Consider the following 23,581-nt stretch of genomic DNA (forward strand, 5'->3'; position numbering starts at 1 on the left):
GCCTAGTGGCTTTTTATACAATGCTATTTCAACTGTCAGGGGGGGAATAGAGAGGATATGAGAGAACATTGCATGTATAGATGTGAGAAACATTACTTGTTGGTAACACCTGCTTGTAATGTTCAGCTGTTTCTAGCGGGCATGCTGAGAAATTACTTGGAGCTCAGTATGGCTCTTGTGAATCTGAGTCAGGAGAAATTATTTTTGTTTATAAAGAGAGCAAGAGATGGAAAGAGAAGAGGGAAAGGCAGCATTTTATTTAGCACCAAGGGTCTATTCTTGCCTTGTATATGCACATCAAGCTGAAGCAAGCATATGGATCATAGCGTATAACCAACTCCTGGATTTTTTTTGCCCTTTCTAAAACGTGAAATTTAAAAAAATCTTTTGTGGCAGAGGTACAAAAACTTGGCTTTGGACTAGTTTTATCTTTAAAATATAGAAATATTACTAAGTGTCTTTAAAAATAAAATCGTTTACAGAGAGCTGTAAATAAATTAGTTAACTAAATCAGATCTTCCACACTTTTTAATCAGTGTTATGTTAAAAATGTGTCCCATCCCTTTGACTCCTAAATTCAGAATTCAAGCCCTATCTTGATTTTCCTTAAATATGATTGGTGCTAGTCATCACACTGTGCCAGGACAGACATCGAGCACTGGTGTAGCAGTGGGTCCTAGGCCAAATTGTATTCCTACTGCAAATGCTTCAGGCACCCCTTCGTTGGCCAACTTCACAAATTCTGCAACCATTGCAGAGATGCCACCCTCTCTAATTTTTTCATAATCATCCTGATTTTAATGTAATTATGAAATTAGTAATTCGGGTTTAAATCTACTAATTTTGCAAGCTGAAGCATGTGCGCACACACACATATGTAAAACAATATGTGTGTGTCACTCACCATCACTCAGGTCCAACAAACACAGCAAATAGGGTGGCTGCTGGGGCTTTCTTCTCCACTGCCCCTGTGGCACATGCAGAGACTGCACAGTGAGGGTCTGATAGTAGGCAAGCCATGGAAAATTTGAATGGGGTTAAAATGCTTTTGGATTCACTGCCCAAGCCACAGGCTGCATGTTGCATTCTAGCTACATGTGGACCGTGCTGGACTGCATTAATGCACTCTAGATACCTAGAGTGTGCCAGCAGGATCCATGGGGGCAGTTGGAGCGCAACACACAACCTGTGGCTTTTGCTGTGAATCCAGCACCACAGAACCCTGCTGGCAATAGCCGCAGCTTGCCGCTTATCAGACTCTCATTGCGCAGTCTGGGGGGAGAGAAGCTGGAGGAGCAGGAGGAGGCAGCGGTGGCAGAGGAGAGAGGGTATGCAATAGAGGAGAAGGATTATCCCAAGAAGGAGGTCCAGCCCCATGACTGGCCAAGGTAATTAAAGGCTAAGGAGTATAGGAGGGCAGCTTTCCTAGGGCGGTTCCTCCCTGTCTCCCTGTTTGGGGATGGGAGTCAGGGGCACAAAGAGGGGGGATGGGCCCACTGCAGGCTCCCAGGAGTCAAGTCTTCAAGCAGGCACTGAGTTTTACAAAAGGGGCAGCAGAAAGGTCAGGTCCCTTGTGAGCACATTTGCCAGCATCCACTTCTGTAAGATTGCTATGCTGTAAGAGTGCAAGCTTCCCCTCCACTTTGGGATCTGGGGTTATGGCTTCACTCACTGGGTGGACAATTTTTTTTAATGGGAAAGCAAAATATGATTTTTTTCACTAACCCCAATCAGCATGATAAAGGGCATGTAGGTGGATTTTGTGCCCAGGGTAGTGAATTTTCACAGTAATTGTGCAAAGCTGCTAAGTTGGCACTATTAATATTTTACTGGTTACAAATGTATTTGATATTTAGTATTTACTCAGAACCATTTTTGATAGATCCTCTATCACGGACACTAAATAGAATGTAATGTAAATACATTAAAAATTGTAGGTTGCTCTAGGCATGTAGTTGCTAATTGTAGTTTGTCTTGTTCGCTGAACTAGTTCTATTTTGTAATGGTTCACTTAATTACAGTATGTGACTTTATTTTTAAAGGGAGATTTGTTTGATAGGAACCTCGTTGCTGGCATGGTACCACCTCTAAAGTACCAGCTGCTTATTCTTTGTTTTATTGTTTGCCTATTTGGTTATGTAATTTTCCTATGTTACTACAATGTTCTTAAACTTTTACAGACTTTCAGCAACTGCATCTCACAATGCCAGTTTTCTGCCAATGTCACCAAAAGCAATAATTTTCTGCCATAACAGATTTGTAAAGTGAAAACTGAATTTTTTTTCTAATCCAAGTCTGGTTGAATTAGCCTGTTTTGCTGAGGGTTACCTGCAGCAAATGAGCAAGGTAGTTAGAGCAAAGGAAGTTAAGAGAGAGAAATGGCAATAGCCAAAATAAAAGCACAACAATCAAACTCAACAAATAATCCTTACTAGCTATAATAAGATTATTCATTTTATGATATAAAATACATCATCTTACTTTTCATCATTCCTTTCATTTTGAAGTGCTTGGCAAATTACGATAATTGCAGCCACCTCTAGGACAGAACATGGCAGTTGCTTAACAGGATAGAGCAACACTGCAAAACAGCATAAAGCTGCTACCCTACGAAGAGGTCTACAGGCACACGTTCTATTCCCTGACCAAATCATTGGGACACTGCGGGGTGGTTAAGGATCTGTGGTTTAGGATCCTTTTGCAGGATTGAGGCCTCGCTCAGGAAATAAAATAAAGTATCAGACTGAAACTGCAGGGGGGGTTTAGTTAGGATGAGTGAAATCTAAGGGCTAGTTCCTGCAAGGTACTGATTAGCACTCTAGCACAATTCAGTCCAACACAGCTTCAACTATGTGAGTAGTCCCATTGAAGTCTATGGAACTACTCACACAGTGAAGCACGTGCTGAAGTGTGTCACTGTATCAGAGCCAAAAAACTCATCACCTTGCAGGATTGAGCCCTGGATGCTCAACACCACTGAGTGAAGGCAGAGGACCAGCGTGGTCTGAAAAATAAATAAACATATTAACGAGACCTGAAGAGCTTAAACACGACTATCACTTTGAAACAACTGTCACATTTTGAGAGGACTTCAGATTAATGGGGGGAAAATACACCCACCTGAAGAGAGAGAGCATATTTCATACATTATTGTTACATTAATTTCACATATTCCTAACTATTAATCATACACTGACCTATATAAAGCATATATTTCAGCATGAATTTTCACCCATGTAGGTTATACGCTGTGGGATCTGATGACACAAATAAAGTTACTTACCCTCAGAAGAAAGCTACATAGGATCTTTTATCACTCTTTACAGTGGGATGAGCATGTATTCATCCACATCCAAAGGCAATGAAAATAAAGTGGGGCTGTTAAAACCATGTGTCACAATATTCCCCCATGACTGCTGCAGGCTTGGACATCTGCAAAATATGAATTACAGTCCGGCTGCTGCAATGATGAGAGATAAGAGGACAGAATTCTCTCTTCAGAATGAGTCTCAGACTACAGAGTCACTGTGGTTCAAAAGAAAAATATTTGGAGAGTTGCTTCCACTTAATTCCTTATACAAAGGGGTGAACAGACTAGTAAAGAACTTCAAAGACAAGTGGAAACATTCATCCCCTGCTAAAGTGTTTTGTGCATTTTTTTTTTAAGCCACAGGTTCCAAATTGTTTTGTTTGGACAAAAGTAACTATCAAGAAGTGAATCAAGAAAAAAAATAGCACTTTAACCAAAACTTAATTAAATGGTACATATTGGAGAGAATCTTACAGAGCCTCCCCATCTGGATATCAGGTGACAAAAAAATGTACCAAAGAAGCATCAAGATAGAAGCATTACATTATCAGAACAGAACTCTCACTGCCTTTTTTCTACCTTGTTAGGCAGGACACTGTTTCTAACAGCTGTTGAAAGTCACTTTTTCCCATTCAATACATAGCACTTAAGTGTAAAAGTTTTGCAATGGTGTGTAAACCTTTAATCAAAAAAACCAAACTCACCTCTGCTTCTCCCCTCCCAATTTACAATTGAATTAGACTTATTTCTCATGTCCAGTAGCCTTGTTATCTCCAGCTATGGTCTCATAAATTGAGCAGCATCAGGCCTGGTTACTGCTTGGATGGGACACCTACACGGAGTAGCTTAGTGAAGTTGTGTTAGTTATTCAATAAGAGGCACTCTTTCCTCTGAATCAGTACCAAACCAGTGACCCTGCATAGCTTTATGGGACCCTGTGGTATTGACAGTATCATCTCTAGGTTAGCAATGGCAAGCACAGGAATTTTAGCCAGGGTGTTATAGCCAAATTCCAGCCTGGATAGTCCGAGTACTTTCTTCCTACTTAAATTCCCCAAAGGGGCTGCTTCGCTTTCTGATCTGTTGTGTACTACTATTGCTCTAGTAATGTGATACAGCTGTGGCATTCCAGGCCAGAGGTGGCCGCATTTCAGTCATGGGTTAAATTATTATTGTAGATGTAGTATATAGTTTATGAAGTGATTTGATGACAAGGTACTTTATAAATGTAAATTATTTCACTGTCAATTTGCTGTTTTATTCCTTTTGGGTATCTAGTCTTCCATCAGTATACGCATGTGGAAGTTATGCAACTGCAACAGTGGCAGAATAAACTCTGTATTTTTGTACAAAATGTGGTTACTCATAATTCATTAGATTTTAATGTAAAGAAAGGTTTCAAACAAAGTGCCACCCTATGGGTACTTATTTCCCAAGCAACGGTGCATTCTGCAAGTACCTGAGTTCATAAAAATCATAGAATCATAGATGATTAGGGTTGGAAGAGACCTCAGGAGGTCATCTAGTCCAACTGCCTGCTCAAAGCAGGACCAACCCCAACTAAATCATCCCAGCCAGGGCTTTGTCAAGCCAGGCCTTAAAAAACCTCTAAGGATGGAGATGCCCCTACCTCCCTAGGTAACCCATTCCAGTGCTTCACCACCCTCCTAGTGAAATAGTGTTTCCTAGACCTCCCACACTGCAACTTGAGACGATTGCTTCTTGTTCTGTAATCTGCCACCACTGAGAACAGTCTAGCTCCATCCTCGTTGGAACCCCCCTTCAAGTAGTTGAAGGCTGCTATCAAATCCCCCCTCACTCTTCTCTTCTGTAGACTAACTAAGCCCAGTTCCCTCAGCCTCTCCTCATAAGTCATGTGCCCCAACCCCCTAATAATTTTTGTTGCCCTCCACTGGACTCTCTCCAATTTGTCCACATCCTTTCTATTGCGGGGGGCCCAAAACTGGATGCAATACTCCAGATGTGGCCTCACCACTGCCGAATAGAGGGGAATAATCACTTCCCACGATCTGCTGGAAATGCTCCTATTAATGCAGCCCAATATGCCGTTAGCCTTCTTCTTCTAATTGTGTCAGTATTACTAAAGCTATAGCTAAATTTGTATTTTTGATTGAAGCATAATGTTAAAGAAGCATGCAATCTATGGATTGAGTTTCAGAGTAGTTACCTGTATCTTCAGTTCAGAAAATTAATGATTTGCTGCATTTCAGAAAGGGCTCGAATGGCATGAATAGTGTTTTCTTCAATAATAGAAACAAAAGTTGTATTGGGGGTTTGTGAATTGTGATTGCATAAGCGATGTGCAAGGTGAGTTTGTACAGTTACCTCGGCGAACCTTTATAAAAGGAAAGGGAATTTTAACTTTGTTTTGTGGACACTTTTATTCTGAACATATCATCTGTTAACGATTCATTTTATACTAGCAGTGAATGCTAAGATATTTGTAAAAATGTTTGTAAATGTATCTTTTTCTCTGTACAGTTCTCTTTAGTTGCTAGGATAAAAAAATATAGATTTTAGTAAAGAAAACAACAATAAAGCAATTGTTCTTCTGTCCCAGTCTTTTTATATTATAGAACTAACATCCAAATAATGGGCCAGATCCTTAGCTGATATAAATAAACATAGCTTCATTAATTTTGTAATCTAGTCCAGTTCTTTAAAAAGTAGTTTAGGGAGGCCCAATAATAAATAGACAATCTCAATTTTAGGAATCATTGTTGGTTAAATTTGAGTTAAAAAACAAGGCACATAACGAATAGTAAATTCTGTGGTTTGGTTTGTTTCCAAGTTTTAAAACTTTTTATTTTGCAAGTTTCAGAGTAGCAGCCGTGTTAGTCTGTATCCGCAAAAAGAATAGGAGTACTTGTGGCACCTTAGAGACTAACAAATTTATTAGAGCATAAGCTTTCGTGGGCTACAGCCCACTTCTTCGGATGCATATAGAGTGGAACATATATTGAGGAGATATATATACACACATACAGAGAGCATGAACAGGTGGGAGTTGTCTTACCAACTCTGAGAGGCCAATTAAGTAGGAGAAAAAAAATTTTGAAGTGATAATCAAGATAGCCCAGTACAGACAGTTTGATAAGAAGTGTGAGAATACTTACAAGGGGAGATACAAACATTGAATCTAATGAGTCAGCCATTCCCAGTCCTTATTCAATCCTGAGTTGATTGTATCTAGTTTGCATATCAATTCCAGCTCAGCAGTCTCTCGTTGGAGTCTGTTTTTGAAGTTTTTCTGTTGTAAGATAGCCACCCACAGGTCTGTCATTGAATGGCCAGACAGGTTAAAGTATTCTCTCACTGGTTTTTGAGTATTATGATTCCTGATGTCAGATTTGTGTCCATTAATTCTTTTGCGTAGAGACTGTCCGGTTTGGCTAATGTACATGGCAGAGGGGCACAGCTCTCTAACACCACATTCTACAGGCCATTATCCTCTGATCCCACTGAGGATTCCCTAAAGAAACTACACCATCTGCTAAAAAAACTCCCTGACAAAGCATAGGAACAAATCTGTACAGACACATGTCTAGAACCCCGACCAGGGATATTCTATTTGCTACCCAAGATCCATAAACCTGGAAATCCTGGACGCGCCATCATCTCAGGCATTGGCACCCTAACATCAGGCTTGTCTGGTTATGTGGACTCTCTCCTCAGACCCTACGCTACCAGCACTCCCAGCTATCTTCGAGACACTACTGGCTTCCTGAGGAAACTACAATCCATCAGTGATCTTCCAGAAAACACCATCCTGGCCACTATGGACGTAGAAGCCCTCTACACCAATATTTCACACAAAGATGGCCTGCAAGCCATCAGGAACAGGATCCCCGATAATGTCACAGCTAACCTGGTGGCTGAACTTTGTGACTTTGTCCTCACCCACAACTATTTCACATTTGAAATACCTTCAAGTCAGCGGCACTGCTATGGGTACCCGCATGGCCCCACAGTATGCCAACATTTTTATGGCTGACTTAGAACAACGCTTCCTTAGCTCTCGTCCCCTAACGCCCCTACTCTACTTGCGCTACATTGATGACATCTTCATCATCTGGACCCATGGAAAAGAAGGCCTTGAGGAATTCCACCATGATTTCAATAATTTCCATCCCACCATCAACCTCAGCCTAGATCAATCCACACAAGCGGTCCATTTCCTGGACACTACTGTGCTAATAAGCGATGGTCACATAAATACCACCCTATACCGGAAACCTACTGACCGCTACACTTACCTACATGCCTCCAGCTTCCATCCAGGACACATCTCACGATCCATTGTCTACAGCCAAGCTCTAAGATATAACCGCATTTGCTCCAATCCCTCAGATAGAGACAAGCACCTACAAGATCTCTATCAAGCATTCTTAAAACTACAATACCCACCTGCTGAAGTGAAAAAACAGATTGACAGAGCCAGACAAGTACCCAGAAGTCACCTCCTACAAGACAGACTCAACAAAGAAAATAACAGAACACCACTAGCTGTCACCTTCAGCCCCCAACTAAAACCTCTTCAGCGCATCATCAGAGATCTACAACTTATCCTGAAAGATGATCCTTTACTCTCACAGATCTTGGGAGACAGACCTGTCCTCGCTTACAGACAACCCCCCAACCTAAAGCAAATACTCACCAGCAACCACACATCACTGAACAAAAACACTGACCTAGGAACCTATCCTTGTAACAAAGCCCGATGCCAACTCTGTCCACATATCCATTCAAGTGACATCATCATAGGACCTAATCACATCAGCCATACCATCAGGGGCTCGTTCACCTGCACATCTACCAATGTGATATATGCCATCATGTGCCAGCAATGCCCCTCTGCCATGTACATTGGCCAAACCGGACAGTCTCTACGCAAAAGAATTAATGGACACAAATCTGACATCAGGAATCATAATACTCAAAAACCAGTGGGAGAACACTTTAATCTGTCTGGCCATTCAATGACAGACCTGCGGGTGGCTATCTTACAACAGAAAAACTTCAAAAACAGACTCCAACGAGAGACTGCTGAGCTGGAATTGATATGCAAACTAGATACAATCAACTCAGGATTGAATAAGGACTGGGAATGGCTGAGTCATTAGATTCAATGTTTGTATCTCCCCTTGTAAGTATTCTCACACTTCTTATCAAACTGTCTGTACTGGGCTATCTTGATTATCACTTCAAAAGTTTTTTTTCTCTTACTTAATTGGCCTCTCAGAGTTGGTAAGACAACTCCCACCTGTTCATGCTCTCTGTATGTGTGTATATATATATCTCCTCAATGTATGTTCCACTCTATATGCATCCGAAGAAGTGGGCTGTAGCCCACGAAAGCTTATGCTCTAATAAATTTGTTAGTCTCTAAGGTGCCACAAGTACTCCTGTTCTTTTTATTTTGCAAGTGTCATTTTCAGGAGTTATTAGGTTTTAAATCAAAGCAGATAATTTCTCTAAAAGACCAGATAATTATAGTGCTCATATGCACCACTAATGACCTCTTCCATACAGGTTGCTCTATTCAGATTTGACGCTAAACTTCAAACTACATTGTTGACAATGGTAGGTCTCTTTTGATGTTTTGGAGACTGGGGCAGCTATTGAGAATTGGCCATAGGAATTCATGCCGCTCCTTTATTGCTGTGGTGCTGGCTGATGTTCAGTGGCTAGTAGGAGGCCTTTTATTAGCAGACTAGATTAGCCAGCATTGAAAATATTTAAACCTTCTGATCAGTTGGTGGTGCAGTGTAATCAGCAAATGACTCAGATAAGATTGTGAATTGTGACTGGCCATCAAAGGACATCTTTTTAAAAAATCAGGAGAGGATTTTGTGTTTAACTCTACTTTTAAAATTTGGGTTCCGGAAAAGAAATCCTGCCAGTTTATTCCTAAACCTGGAACCGTTAATAATAAACCACTTAGTTCTCCTCGGTAACTACTGGCTGTCTTACTCTTTGGTGAGAGGAAGGATGGTCCAGTGGTTAGGCCACGAACTTGGGAAGCCATAGGTTCAAGTTATTCCTCCACCACAGACTTCCTGTATGACCCTGGACAAATCACTTAGCCTTTCTGCCTCAGTTCCCCATGTGTAAAATGGGGCTAACAGTATTTCCCTACCTTACCGCGGTGTTGTAAGGATAAAAGTGTGTAAGATGCTCAGATACCTGGTAGTGAGTGTCATATAAGTGTAGTATAAGAAACAGATAGTTCCTTAGCCACCCAGATTTTGAATAGAAATCCAGCTGTCCAAAGATGTAGAGATGCTTGTTATCAATAGTTACCTGCCCTTTGGATATGAATAACACAACACTACTGAGTAGCTCTTTACCAAACTGTTTCAGGTACATCTCTGGAATAAAGAAAAAGGGAAAATTATGGGTTACAGCTCAGTTAAGGAGTCCTTTTGCATGTTGGAAAGGATAGGTGGGATTTGGAACTGCAAAGTGAACCTGATTTCTAGGGGCAACAAATTATTCCCCCACAAAATGCAAACGCTGTAACAACGAGAGTGGGTTTCATTGCTTTTGTGCCATGTCCATGGATCATCATTTCTGTGTTCCAAGTCTTGGCTGGCCTCCTCAGCCTGGAAGTCACATCCACTCATGATATAGCTGAAAGGTGGGCAAGCAGCAAGTAGGCAGGAGGACAAAACCCAAAGGGCTCACATACCATGCAGATGGTCTTGAAAAGGGGAGCTTTCCAACAGCCACCTCTGCTGAAGAGGGAGGAAGGTGGTGAGACCTAGGAATTCTGTGCTAAGGGTGCTAAGACGTAGGTATGGGGTGTCTGGGAGACACTCAGCATAGGGATGGGAACAGGTTAGATAATTAAGTTACATTGGAATGAGTGTGTGCGTGTAACGGAAAGGGAGAAAGAAGTGAGATTGGTGAGTGTGGGCTGAGGGACAAGAAAAGAAAAGAATAGCTGTAGACAAGCGATCTAGTGAATAAGCAAAGTGATCTGAGATAAGGAGCAGAGATTGCATAGCAAGAAAAGATGGGTGGAGAAAGAGCTTGGAAGAACACTGGGAAATAGGGAAAAGACACAGGACAAGAAAATATGAGGGGGAGAATGAGATGGAACACAGAAAGAATTAGAGAATGAAGGGGAAGGTAGCAAAGAGAGAAACAAGTTTGAGCTGAAAATGTTATAAGACTAGACTTTACATATGTGTATATGCATATTGCACATATATATGCCATATACTTCTTACACTGTAAGAGTACATTCACCCTGACATGTGAATATGCAAACTGCAATAAATCCCTGGTATGATTTGCATTTTGTCTTTGAGTGTATATAAGGAGGGGGCGAGAACAGTATGTTGAATGCATATATTCAAATTATTTTCCATATTAAAAAATATGAATATTTGGAAATATTCTCTAGGTTGTACTTTTATAATAAAATCTAAAAATGAAAGAAATTCTGTACATTGAGAGGTCTGTGGCCAGGTGTGATTACTATTTATTGTGCAAAATTTAAACTTTCACTGTTGCATTCTTCTGTCACGCCCCACATCTGTTTGTTTTGCCCGCTTGTAGCATCTTATCATCTGCCAAGTTTGTAAGCACTCTTAGGCAGGACTGTCTTTGTACTTCGTGTCTGTACAGCACCTGCCACAAGGGGGTACTGAACCCTCACTGGGACCTATAGACACAATAGCAATACAAATAATAACTGGCTCTGTGCACCTATTTGTTTTTTTTTTTTAATTTACCTGGGAAATTCTTGAAAATGTGGCCATCTGTCTATGGATACCACCGCCTACTGTAACATTTGTTAACTATAAATATTTTTCCCTATCTAGCTGTACCCCATAAAATAGGGAGGATAATTGATGGAAGTCCTGCTGATCGCTGTACGAAACTAAAAGTCGGAGACCGGATCTTAGCTGTGAATGGCCAGTCTATTATTAACATGCCTCATGCAGATATTGTGAAGCTAATTAAAGATGCAGGTCTTAGTGTAACACTTCGCATCATTCCTCAGGAGGGTAAGTAATTAAGCCTTAAAGCCCGGGAAGAAAGTTATGTTACCTCCAGTTAGTTTGAAGAGTTTTTGTTTTGAATCTTGCATGTGCTGTACAAAAAGGTTACAGCTGCAACCCTAGAACTAGCTAGAATATTATCTGAATTCTTGAAAACAATCTAATTGTGGATGTATGTTTCAAAGAACCTAAAGAAACCTGATGGCATAGGGAGTACTGCAGTGTGTGTGCTATAGACTTGTGGAAGAACTGCCTTCTGACATGGATGTAAAATACTCACTAAAAGGCCTGATTCTGAGCTCACTCCTTTTTATATTATTGATTTCCACTGACTTCAATTGAGTTACTCCTTATTTTCACAAGTGTAAGAGAACAAAATCAAGTCCTTAGCCAGTGGGAAATGAGTGACTCACAAACTGTCATCTTGTGTATTCATTTATACCTGTAGTGAGTGACTGCAAAAATGGATGTAAAATGCCACCTCTGGAGCGAAGGGAGAAATTTGATTTGATACTGTTTTGCACAGATATAAGTGACTATGCAAGGTAGGGGAGAACCAAGCTCCAAAGGGCTCAGTTTGTCAGATGCAGACAAGGTAACAGACTCATTATTGTGGGCATCACCCTGCAAACCAATCAGTGGAGTTTCTTTGATGTGAGCTTCATGTAATTTAAGTTGAAAGAGCTGCAGTGCTAGTATATGAATTCCATTGCATTAATGAAACTGTGACTTTAAGTCCCAGTAGCAGAATACTAGTGTGGATAGGAATGTCAAATACAGAAACCAATGAGATCACTTGCTGATCTGTGTGCTTTTTAGATGACCTTCAGTTCTGTCAGTACTATCAGCTTAACTCATACTGAGTATAATGCTCTTCTGCTGGTATACAGCGGAAATTGGCAGACACTGGCCCTGGATAATGCTGCCCCTATGTCAATAAATGAATTCAGTGTGAAGAAACACCTAAATGTACAGGAAGAGCACAGGTCAGCTCTTCTTAGCAGATACTCCTTAAAGCATTCACCCGTTCCAAATAGCAATTATATCCATACGTCCAGTTCAAATTTGTTCAGACTCTTTCTTTTGTTCAGAAAGAGATTTAAAGTTAGTGGCATACATTACCCAGAGATCTGTTTTGTAAACCTCTTCAGGCATGGGTTATATAGTGCATAATCCATGCTATGCCATTGAAAGCAACCTTGTACAGGCATTTAGCTAACAGAAATGTATACTAGCAAATAGGTCCACCCCTGGTGACACTGATTAATTTACATAGAAAAGAAAAAGCAGAAGCACATATGAAATGTTGAGTGCTGCAACATGGGCAGACTCTGGAGCTGCTGGTGAGAAGAGATTGTTCTAGAGCAGCGGTGGGCAAACTTTTTGGCCCGAGGGCCACGTTGGGGTTCCAAAACTGTATGGAGGGCTGGGTAGGGAAGGCTGAGCCTCCCCAAACAGCCTGGCCCCCATCCCCATCCATCCCATGACTGCCCCTCCCAGAACCTCACCCCCCTATCCAACCCCTCCCTGCTCCCTGTCCCCTGACTGCCCTGACCCCTATCCACAGTCCTGCCCCCTGACAAGCCTCCCGGGACTCCCACGTCTATCCAACCCCCCCCGTTCCCCATCCCCTGACCGCCCCCCCCCGAACCTTCACCCCATCCAACCACCCCCTCCTCCCTGACTGCCCCCTGGGACTCCCTGCCCCTTATCCAACCCCCCTGCTCCCCGCCCCCTTACCATGCCGCTCAGAGCAGCAGGACTGGCAGCCGCGCCGCCTAGCTGGAGCCAACCACGCTGTTGCGCTGCACGGCAGGAGCCTGCCGCCTAGAGCGCTGGCAGCACGGCGAGCTGAGGCTGCAGGGGGGGAGAGGCAGCAGGAGAGGGGCTGGGGGCTAGCCTCCCTGGCCGGGAGCTCAAGCGTCGGGCAGGACATTGCCCATGGGCCATAGTTTGACAACCTCTGTTCTACAGGTTACAGCACAGGTAACATGAGGCTTGGATTCTATTCCTAGTTCTGCTACTGACTCACTGACACTAGGCACTTACCTAACCTCAAATGTCAGTTTCCCCATTAATAAAAAGGGGTAATAGTATCTAATAGCTTTGTGAAGTGCACTCAGGTGAAAAGTGCTATAGAAATGCTATGCAGTAGTATTAATGTATGATTTGACTGGTGTTTATAAGTGTCTAGCATAGGCATGAGGGATCATATTTTCAAACCAGCCTCTGAAATTGTGAAGCACAAATCACACTTGTACATGCAAACTGTGCTTGTAGACATGTAAATATGCAATGTACACACACCAGTGCTGTTTGTGCCTTCAGCCTCAAACTTTTTGAATGCAAATTTAGAGGTATTTTTGACAATTTGTCCTAAATTAGACAAACATTTAAAAAAAAGTATGCTAAAAGAATCAAACTTTGAAAATAGTCATAGGTATAAAATAGTCAATTGTTATGGAAAGTTGAATAAATAGTCAATAGTAAATTGTTAAATTAACAAAAAAGCTCTAGATCAAATTAACTAGTTAATAGTAATGCCACTTTATCTTATAAAAGGAACTAACAATGGCTTGATAGACAGCTGTTGAGGACAGTTTGTGTGTGTGTATATGTACATATATATATATATATGAGTCTAGAAGTACATGTGTGTGTGTATGTATATATATATTACACACACACCAACCCTTTTTAAACATGTGCTGGTTTTTTCGCTGATCAGTTTGAGACAGATCGTGGCCCCACTTGTCCAGCTGCAGCCCCTCATGTCCCTACACCAGCTATGCACACTGTGTGTAGTAGCATCTAGGAATAAGTAGCTTCTGCAGAGCTGCTCTATCCCCTCTTGTGCTTGTGAGCAGAGCCCAGGCACTCCCTCTCTCCCTCCCGTCCCACACACACATAAATGTACATCCCAGACATTGGGGGAAATAATCTGTATCACTAAGCCTAGTGCAGGGTATTGCTTCTTCCCTCAACCCAGAGCAAGGGGAAACCTGAAGGCAGATTAGTCTCCCTTGTTTGTGGCGAATCTACAGTCTAGCACTTCATCTGTATGTTGTATGCCTTTCCCTACCCTTCCTCTTTTTAGATGTTGGGTGTTTGGGGAAGGGACTGAGTTTCTACAGTGTACAGTTGTAGAGCTCTTAGGCTGTTTTGCATGCTACTGTGATATAAATGATAATAAGAACTGGTTAATATGTATTTATAAAGGTTGGCTCCACTGTCCATGACCCTACCTGACAGCTCAAACCTCCATTTGACTTCAAAAGCAGCAGGAGCAAACAAAAGCATTTTAAATCTTGTTGCAACAGTTTGTCATCCCATAACTGTAATGAAAGCAGTAAGATTCTTCAGTCTCCCAAAATGAAAAGTTTCCAAAGATCGGTAGTTATAGGCTTTTCAAAGAAACTATGAACCACAGCAGCTCTTTGCCCAGTTCAGTTGAGTTTTAAATAACAGATTTGTCAGCCTGAGTTGTAAAAGTGACCAAGATTATAGATCTCAGAGGAGATCAAATGAAGTCCAGTAGGTTCAGATGTCTTAAAATCTAATTATGATAATAATTATAATAAAAGCAACAAAACATAAATAATTGGAGGTAGAGTGTTACAAAAATGATTATTGTCTACCTTTGCCCTTTATTAAATGCCACACTGTGACAGCTCTTTAATCTCCAGTTTCCCATTATGCAGAGCTGAACAGTCCAGCTTCAGCACCAAGCTCAGAGAAACAGAGCCCCATGGCACAGCAACACAGCCCCATGGCTCAGCAGAGCCCTGTAGCACACCACAGTCCCGTAGTACAGCCACCACCGCCACAACCGCTCCAGTTACAAGGACATGAAAACAGGTAAGAGCAGCTGCTCCACGTTCTGCTTCCTTTCGGTACAGTGTGAGACCTGATCCAATCGACCTTCTCTCTGTTTCTAACTACTGTGACATTTCATGTTACCTCTTGCCAACATTCGAGGGGCAACATTTATAAAACATAAATTGTGTGTTCGATTAAACTGAAATGTATCGTTCACCTACATGTGTGAGAGACGTCAGTCTACACAAGGAGCAAAACTTTCCCGAAACAGGGAACGCTGTGTTCAAACTTCAGATTCTTAGAACTATTTACTGGCGTGATATTTTTTGCCAGAGAACTAAAGCATATTCTAGTATCTCTTGCTCATAACTTCATTGTTAATAAACTTCATTTTTATGTTCCTGACATTTACGAAACACATTTATATCTAGTATGCTCTTGGTGAAATGGCCTTCTTTTTAACCCTCACACCCACCTCCATGTCTTCTGCATCGTAAAGCACTGTTGTCAATACAATATTTTTCAGTTCAACAACGGATTTTATCTACAGCAAACTGATTTTTCCCCAGCTGATTTCTCTAGTTTAGCTCTCAATACATGTATGATTTTTTGTGTATACGACATAGTTTGAATGAAATGATACAGTGTATTACTTAGTGGGCTAGGAGGAAATCTAGAGTGTTGTGACCAGCTACATTATGATCAGAATGTATTTGACATAGATTTAGGTTGTGGAATATTACAATAGTTCTTACATTATGTGATTTTCTGTCAACATTATTTTGTGATTGGATTAATTTTTTGGCTTGTCAGATAAAACTGATTACACTGTCAGTCTTTATGCTAAACTTGACCGAGTAATGTACCTCAGCCAGACCATGGCCCATAAACAATAAATGCCAGTGCCGGAGTTTCTGCATTTTATTGTAGATCAGGTGCTATGCCCTGTCAGTCACCTATGCTTAATACACAAATCATATTTATAGAGCTGTCAAACAATTTAAAAAATGAATCTCGATTAATCACGAGATTAAAAAAAATGTGATTAATGGCGGTTTTAATTGCACTGTTAAACAACAATAGAATACCATTTATTTAAAGATTTTTAGATGTTTTCTACATTTTCAAATATATTGATTTCAGTTGCAGCACAGAATACGAAGTGTACAGTGCTCACTTTATATTATTATTTTTTATTACAAATATAAATAGTATTTTTCAATTCACCTCATACAAGTACTTTAGTGCAATCTCTTTATTGTGAAAGTGCAACTTACAAATGTAGATTTTTTTTACATAACTGCACTGAAAAATAAAGCAATGTAAAACTTTAGAGCCTACAAGTCCACTCAGTCCTACTTCCATACTGATGACAGAAGCATGGAATCATGTCCTCTGGAATGGTGGCAAAGTATGAAGGGGCATACAAATGTTTAGATACTTGGCACGTAAATATCTTGCAACACCGGCTTCAAAAGTGCCATGCGAACACCTGTTCTCACTTTCAGGTGACATTGTAAATAAGAAGCAGGCAGCAGTATCTCCTGTAAATATAAACAAACTTGTTTGTCTTAACGATTGGCTGAACAAGTAGGACTGAGTGGACTTGTAGGCGCTAAAGTTTTACATTGTTCTGTTTATGAGTGAAGTTATGTAACAAAAAAAATCAACATTTGTAAATTGCACTTTCACTAAAGAGGTTCTTGTATGAGGTGAATTGAAAAATACTATTTCTTTTATTTATCTTTTTTACAGTGCAAATATTTATAATAAAAATAATAATATAAAGTGAGCACTGTACACTTTGTAATCTGTGTTGTAATTGAAATCAATATATTTGAAAATATAGAAAAACAGTCAAAAATATTTATAATACATTTAAATTGGTATTCTATTATTGTTTAACAGTGTGATTAAAACTACAATTAATCACGATTAATTTTTTTAATCTAGTTAATTTGTTTTGAGTTAATCACTTGGGTTACCTGTGATCAATTGACAGCCCTCATATTTACTTATCCAAAATGCCTTTCTCCTCCATTTCTACCGGTATCACCATATAGATATTACTTGGGAGTGGGGACGGATTTTAAATTCTGGTCCCCAGTCATCTCCCTCACAGCAAGGACATTGGGTCTCCCTCAGCCAGGGAGTCTTTCCTCTCTTTTATCCACACAGTGCATGAGACGATGCTGCCAAGAGTTGAGTTCTCAGCAGACACCCCTATGCTCCACTACACAGGAACAGACACCCCATGTGCCAGATCGCAAGAGCACTCCATAAATTTTGGCCCCGATACCCCTACATTCAGTGGCATTGCAACCATGCAGCCAGAGTAGTGCTCCATACCGTACTGTTTGAGCGACCTGCCAGTCCTGCAAAAACCTTGAGTAAGCAGCGATTGCACCCGCCAGTCACACACATACAGTTTTTCAGGTTCCTTTTCCTTACATTTCATTAGACACCTGCCTGACAGTGCCAGCTCCAGAAAGATACATGCTTCTGCTAAAGTAACTGTAGAACCCAATCCTAAAAATTCTTTTCAAGCCCCATCAGAAGTCCCATTGACCAGCACAATGCTCGGTAATAAATGTTTGCAGGATTGGGACCTTAGTTTGTGACATATAAACTATATTAATTTTTTTAAGTTCTTAAAGGATGATCTGGCCACTATGTTACTGAATGTCCAGTAAGGTATATGCATTAACACACCTATTTACATATTCAACAAAAAATATTATTGTTATAACTTGTGTATAGCATAGCATCATCTTCTGGGATACTGATATGCCAGTATATTGTGAACTTGTGTTAAGCTGTCCAGTGTTTCAGAAATAATTCTATTATTAGCTGACATTGGGTAGTATTTTACCCATTTTTAATATGTTATAATTTGTTTATATAGTTATTCACCAGAAAAAAAGTTGTTGTTCTGTATCAGTCAGTCAAAATCCTAAGTCATATTTAATATTTTTAAATTACAAGCAATAAATTTACTTTGCTTATATTAAACAGACTCAATATTACAATAAGCCTAGATTCTCTATGTCCTTGTTACATGGAATCAATATACTAAAGAAGTAAAGAAGATAAGAAGCTTTGATATAAAAAAGCAGATCCCATTATGAATACTTTGTACAAGTTTTAATAGTATATGTGTCAGGTCTATGTTTGCAATCTCTATGAAAATAATTCAAGTTTCAAATCATTTCCCCTCTTATCTCTGTTTGGTTGGAAATGTAGCTAGGAATGGCTAGTTTACAGAAATGTACTGTATCAATGAAGTGTCTATGTTGTAGCCTAAGACAAAGCCATCTAACACATTATGCAAGTTATTTCCAGGGAAAAATGAACAAAGACAGAAAACAATGCTCAGATTAATTCCACATGTTGAATACATTCATTTGCATAACTAAGCATTTTCCTTGAAAACCTAGTACAGATTCCCTTTTCATGGTATGAGTGTTATTACTAGGTATGCTGAAGCTTTATTAGAGCAGAGCCTGAAATACACATCAGACAAAAAAGATTGTTAGCATCTTCTTTCAACTAGTTAGCAATTAAAATAATATTTATAAAGTATTAAATCCTTATTAACCAAATTCTGTTTCCTTCCTTCATAAATGTGCATCATATTCTAGATCTGTATTTAAATCCTAGAATGGCTTACTAGGAATTGCTACCATACGATCTTGCAGTGAATCAGAGCACTTAGTGTACACTATATTAATGGATACTATATCAATGATTTCTTTCTATTAGTCAGATAATGGCTGGTACAAAGAAAATGTCCGTTTCTGAATTTGAGAGCTCACCAAAAAAAAAATAGCTTTTACATTAGTAAAATATAGAGGCTGTAAACCTCTGAATCTCTTCAATATTTTAAATCCTTATTTAGTCTACTGCACTCTAAGTTCTGGAAAACCATAAACAAATTCAGTCTTTTGCTTTGTATTATATTTTCTTCTGTGAAATTTCATCTTTGGGTTACACAAGGTACATGGGAGTCAGGACTCCTGGGTTCTGTTCCTGTCACTGCCATTTAGGGCCCAATCCTGATCCCACTGTGGTCTATGGGGAAATTATACTGTACTGCCTTGGACAAGTCACTTAGGGCCAAATTTTCAAAAGTAAGCTCTAATTTAAGATATCTCAATTTTTGCCTTGGAAAGCTCATTTCAAATGCACCATCTGCCTCTCAGTGAAGTCCAGTTTGACACAATTTTACAGATGTTCAGTTGCTTTTTATCTCTCAGTATTGCATTTAATGCCTCTCTGCAAATTCTTTTAGCATTGTGCAGATTTCTGAAATTTTAAATAACTAAAATAATCATTCTAACTTACTCAGTTATAGGTCAGAAGTAAAAGCAAGACAGGATGTGAAACCCGACATCCGACAACCTCCATTTACTGACTACAGGCAGCCTTCAGCGGACTATAGACAGCCTCCATTAGACTACAGGCATCCTCCAGTAGTGGATTACCAGCAGCCACCACCTCTGGACTACAGGCAGCCACCTTTAATAGATTACAGACAACATTCTCCTGACACCAGGCAATATCCTCTGTCAGATTACAGGCAGCCCCAGGTACAAAGTGAAATAATCACAGCTCTGAAAGCAGGGTCTTTAAATTGACCTGAACGTTTGTATTATGATTTATATTTTTTTGCAGAAGAAATTAATTCCAACTTCATTAATGCTTGTAAAGTGCTGTTATTTTTACACTAAAATAATACTATTTATAATACTGTTGTTACAGCTGCAGGTAGACTATTTTTTATATTTTGGGGTTTTCAAATAATGATGAGAAAATGCATTTTCCAGAGCATTATTCTTCTCAACCCACTGTATACCAGCAGCATAAATAGTCTTTTACCACGGGCTGTGCTTTAAAGGCACAATCCAGCCCTAAATCAATAAACTCTGGCTGTATCCAGTTCAGATGGGACTTCTACATAAATTATCATCTTTCTGCCACTGTAGAAGACATACCTTATTTATAATCAGAAAAATTACAAATATCTCTATGTCCTTGTGTCTGAAAAGGAAGCTTCTCCTTTTTCAGAAGATCAATCTTGTGTGTGTTATGACTTGATGTGAAATAATCTATGCCAGCAGAAACAATCTATATACAAATTAGCCAGATGTCTCTTTTTACACAGAGCCCAATCTTGCAATGCTTATTCCCAGAAGTAAGCCTTATGTTAGTAGTTTGTTGATTTGAATGGGAATGTTCTCATGAGTGGTGTTTACTAATGGGTGTCAAGGTTGAAGGATCTGGTGCAAATTTGGGTTAAAAAATTTCCCCCTTTCCTTGCATAAGGGGGGAAAAAGCAGATGGCAGAAAGTTTATTAAATCAAGAGGCACATGTTTCCAGAAGTCCTCAGTGAACACCACATTCCTAGGACAACCCTCTATAGAGTTCACTTCTAAGGCCATATTTTCAAAGCAAGCACACATGCTGTCTCCATGTAAATATGTACACACCTGTTGCCTATGTAAAAATATATTCTTTGTACAAGAATATTGGGTAATTCCACATTCAAACATATGTTCAAAGGGTTTGGTTGTGTTTTTTCCTTAATGTGCACAAATCCATTCACATAGTTAATGTGTTTTTACTCTGTGTCTATACAGGATTTTGATTATTTCACTGTTGACATGGAGAAGGGAGCCAAAGGGTTTGGATTTAGTATTCGAGGAGGAAGAGAATACAAAATGGATTTGTATGTGCTGAGGTTAGCAGAAGATGGGCCAGCGATAAGAAATGGAAGGATGAGGGTGAGTAATTTAACTCTTTTGAAACAGCTCCATAACATAAATTCTAAGAAATATATATATTTTTTCAGAGGATTTTGCGCACTGCATGTAAGAAACAGTTATATTTTGTGACAAGATCAGATAGAACTCCTATAATACTTGTCTAGCGAAGGACAAACGCTTTTATATTGTTAAATGGCCTAACGAGCTGAATAAATTACATTAAATAGGCAGTAGGTAATTTATTTGTGGATTGGATATGTAATTTTTGATTGCTTTGTTTTGCAATTTTCTCCATATTCTTTCATTCATTTCTAGACATCTTAGAAACTCCAAGGAATGAAGAGTTTGTTGCTTTCTTAATAAAAATAATAGCAGGGTAATTATTTATTTCTGTAATCCAAATACAAAGACACAGTGATCTAGTATATTGGACAATGGATTGGGTATCAAAAGACCTGGGTTTTAATCCTGGCTCTTCCACTGTGTGCTTATGACCTTGAGAAAGTCACTTCACTTCTGTCTCACCCCGCGTTGTTTCATCCACTTAAATTATAATATCTTTTTGTCAGGAACTAACTTTCACTAGTTGTTTGTATAGCACCTAGTACAATGGAGCTCGAAACTCAGTTGGAGCTTCTAGATGTTGTTATAATATAAATAATAATAAAAACCACATCAGTGCACCGAGTGTGACAAAATTGCAAAGTTAATTTGGGAAATTCCACATTACAAAATAAGTGGATCAAGATTTGTGCTTTTGGCCTGTCCAGCTGTTATAGTGAAGAGTTTATCTGAAGAGTAGGTATAAATTCATCTGCACTTGCACGTTAATACATAACAATTCATTGCACAAAAAAGTGTGCGGAAAGGCAACCATGACAGTACAGTTAGACCAAGAATCAGTACACAAACTTTTCCTTAAAATATCTAACAAATGCTGCCTTGTTGCTCCAATATTTAATCATAAAGATGGGAAATGGAAAAATAGTGCTATACTAGAAAGAGAATGGATTGTTGTAATGTTGCAGTTCTGAATACTTTCCTGTTCTTTTTGCGGATACAGACTAACACAGCTGCTACTCTGAAAGCAGTTCTGAATGAAATTCTGCCCTCACTTGCATCCCATGTAACCGCAACAAGTCTAACTTTCTGTCTTTAAAGAGTACTGGGGTCTGACCATGCTAATACAAAATTTTGTTATGGTCCATGTGTCACATACAGTTTTTAAGATTCGATTTGGTCCTGGAGTACGCATAGGCCACAAAGCCCCAGGCATTGTGAGCTTGCCTGAAGAGGAGCTATGGAAACACAGAGCACCCAACAACTCCCCTTCCACTAGGAACCTAGACACAGCCAGCACTGCCCAATCAATGAGAACCACTGACTAACTATATATAGAGTATATAATGTAGGTGTGAGTTAACATTGACTTTGGAATCTTAGATTTTAATTTTTTTACTTGTCTTTTCATTTGTTCCTTTATTGCTGTATTATCATCGTTTATTGTACTTAATAAAAAGTCATAACCAGGATATATGATATTAGCCAGCGTGTAACTAATGGTGAGGAAAGCAGTAGAGCTCTTCCTTTACAGTCAATGCTGGAAGTCATATAGTTTAGGGCATATGACCGAGATTACAGAACCATGAAGGATGGTGCCTTTAGAGAAGTATCATTGCAAGTAATTTCCTATATTTAGCCAAAGATCTGACCAGTAAAATTATATGCATCATTTGAATAGAATAATATCACAAGTATAAAATAGACCTTATGAGTGAATACTACTATATCTATTTTAAACAAGTAAGGACAGTAAGCCAGTTCATGGCTCTTTTCAGTCTCATTGGGAAATATTTTATAATGTTCCATGAAAACATACTAATTGTTTGTTCCATGAAAAAATACTAATTTCTTTTCTAAAATAAATTTAAAAACTTGTCTAATTTATATAGTTGTTATACAAAGCCAACTGTCACGGATACCGGGCAGGCCATGCCTTAAACCCCTTTTTGTCCTTTGCAAATGCACTCCTTTGGAGACCTCTCTGGGTGGAATCATGCTAGACCAGATCTCTGGGCTGCATTCCACCAACAACAACCATGTTAACCCAGCAGGCTCAACTGGGTTTGGCATCTGTAAGCCTTTTACCTCTGGGGACAAATGACCAGCTGATTAAAGTGACTCAAAAACAGTTTCTTCAAAACAAAGTAGCATTTATTTGCCAAAAAGAACATAGCATCTAGGAAAACGGGTTTAAACAACAAAGAATCCTATAGAGAGACAAGATGGGCGAGGTAATGTCTTTTATTGGACCAACTTCTGTTGGTGAGAAAAACAAGCTTTTGAGTTTACACAGAGCTCTTCCTCAGGAAGCTCAAAAGCTTGTCTCTCTCACCAACAGAAGTTGGTCCAATAAAAGATATTACCTCACCCATCTTGTCTCTCTAATATCCCGAGATCAACACAGCTACAACACTGCATACAAAGAGTCCTGTACACACATATCTTTACCTAAGCTTAACCACTGTATTCAGAGCTCAACTAAGGACAGTTTATTCACATCTCTCGGTTGTGGGAGTCAGCCTCCTTGCTGCAGGACTCGTGTCTCTCTATCTGCCAGCAACTTATCTCTAGTTGCTGCTATTGACAGCCC

At 39.6% G+C, this 23,581-nt stretch overlaps 1 protein-coding gene across 11 annotated transcripts in view; it reads left to right on the plus strand.

The window, feature by feature from the left end:
• MAGI2 (membrane associated guanylate kinase, WW and PDZ domain containing 2) overlaps positions 1 to 23,581 on the plus strand; it is a 1,117,725-nt gene that overhangs the window by 1,050,127 nt on the left and 44,017 nt on the right. For all 11 annotated transcript variants that reach the window (XM_034765732.1, XM_034765767.1, XM_034765757.1 and 8 more), the window contains 4 exons: positions 11,164 to 11,349; positions 15,045 to 15,201; positions 19,511 to 19,751; positions 20,803 to 20,946. In XM_034765732.1, coding sequence (XP_034621623.1) covers positions 11,164 to 11,349; positions 15,045 to 15,201; positions 19,511 to 19,751; positions 20,803 to 20,946 — 728 coding nt within the window. The remainder of the gene's footprint in view (positions 1 to 11,163; positions 11,350 to 15,044; positions 15,202 to 19,510; positions 19,752 to 20,802; positions 20,947 to 23,581) is intronic.

This window comes from Trachemys scripta, chromosome 1 (genome assembly GCF_013100865.1).
Source record: "Trachemys scripta elegans isolate TJP31775 chromosome 1, CAS_Tse_1.0, whole genome shotgun sequence".
Lineage (NCBI taxonomy): Eukaryota > Metazoa > Chordata > Testudines > Emydidae > Trachemys > Trachemys scripta.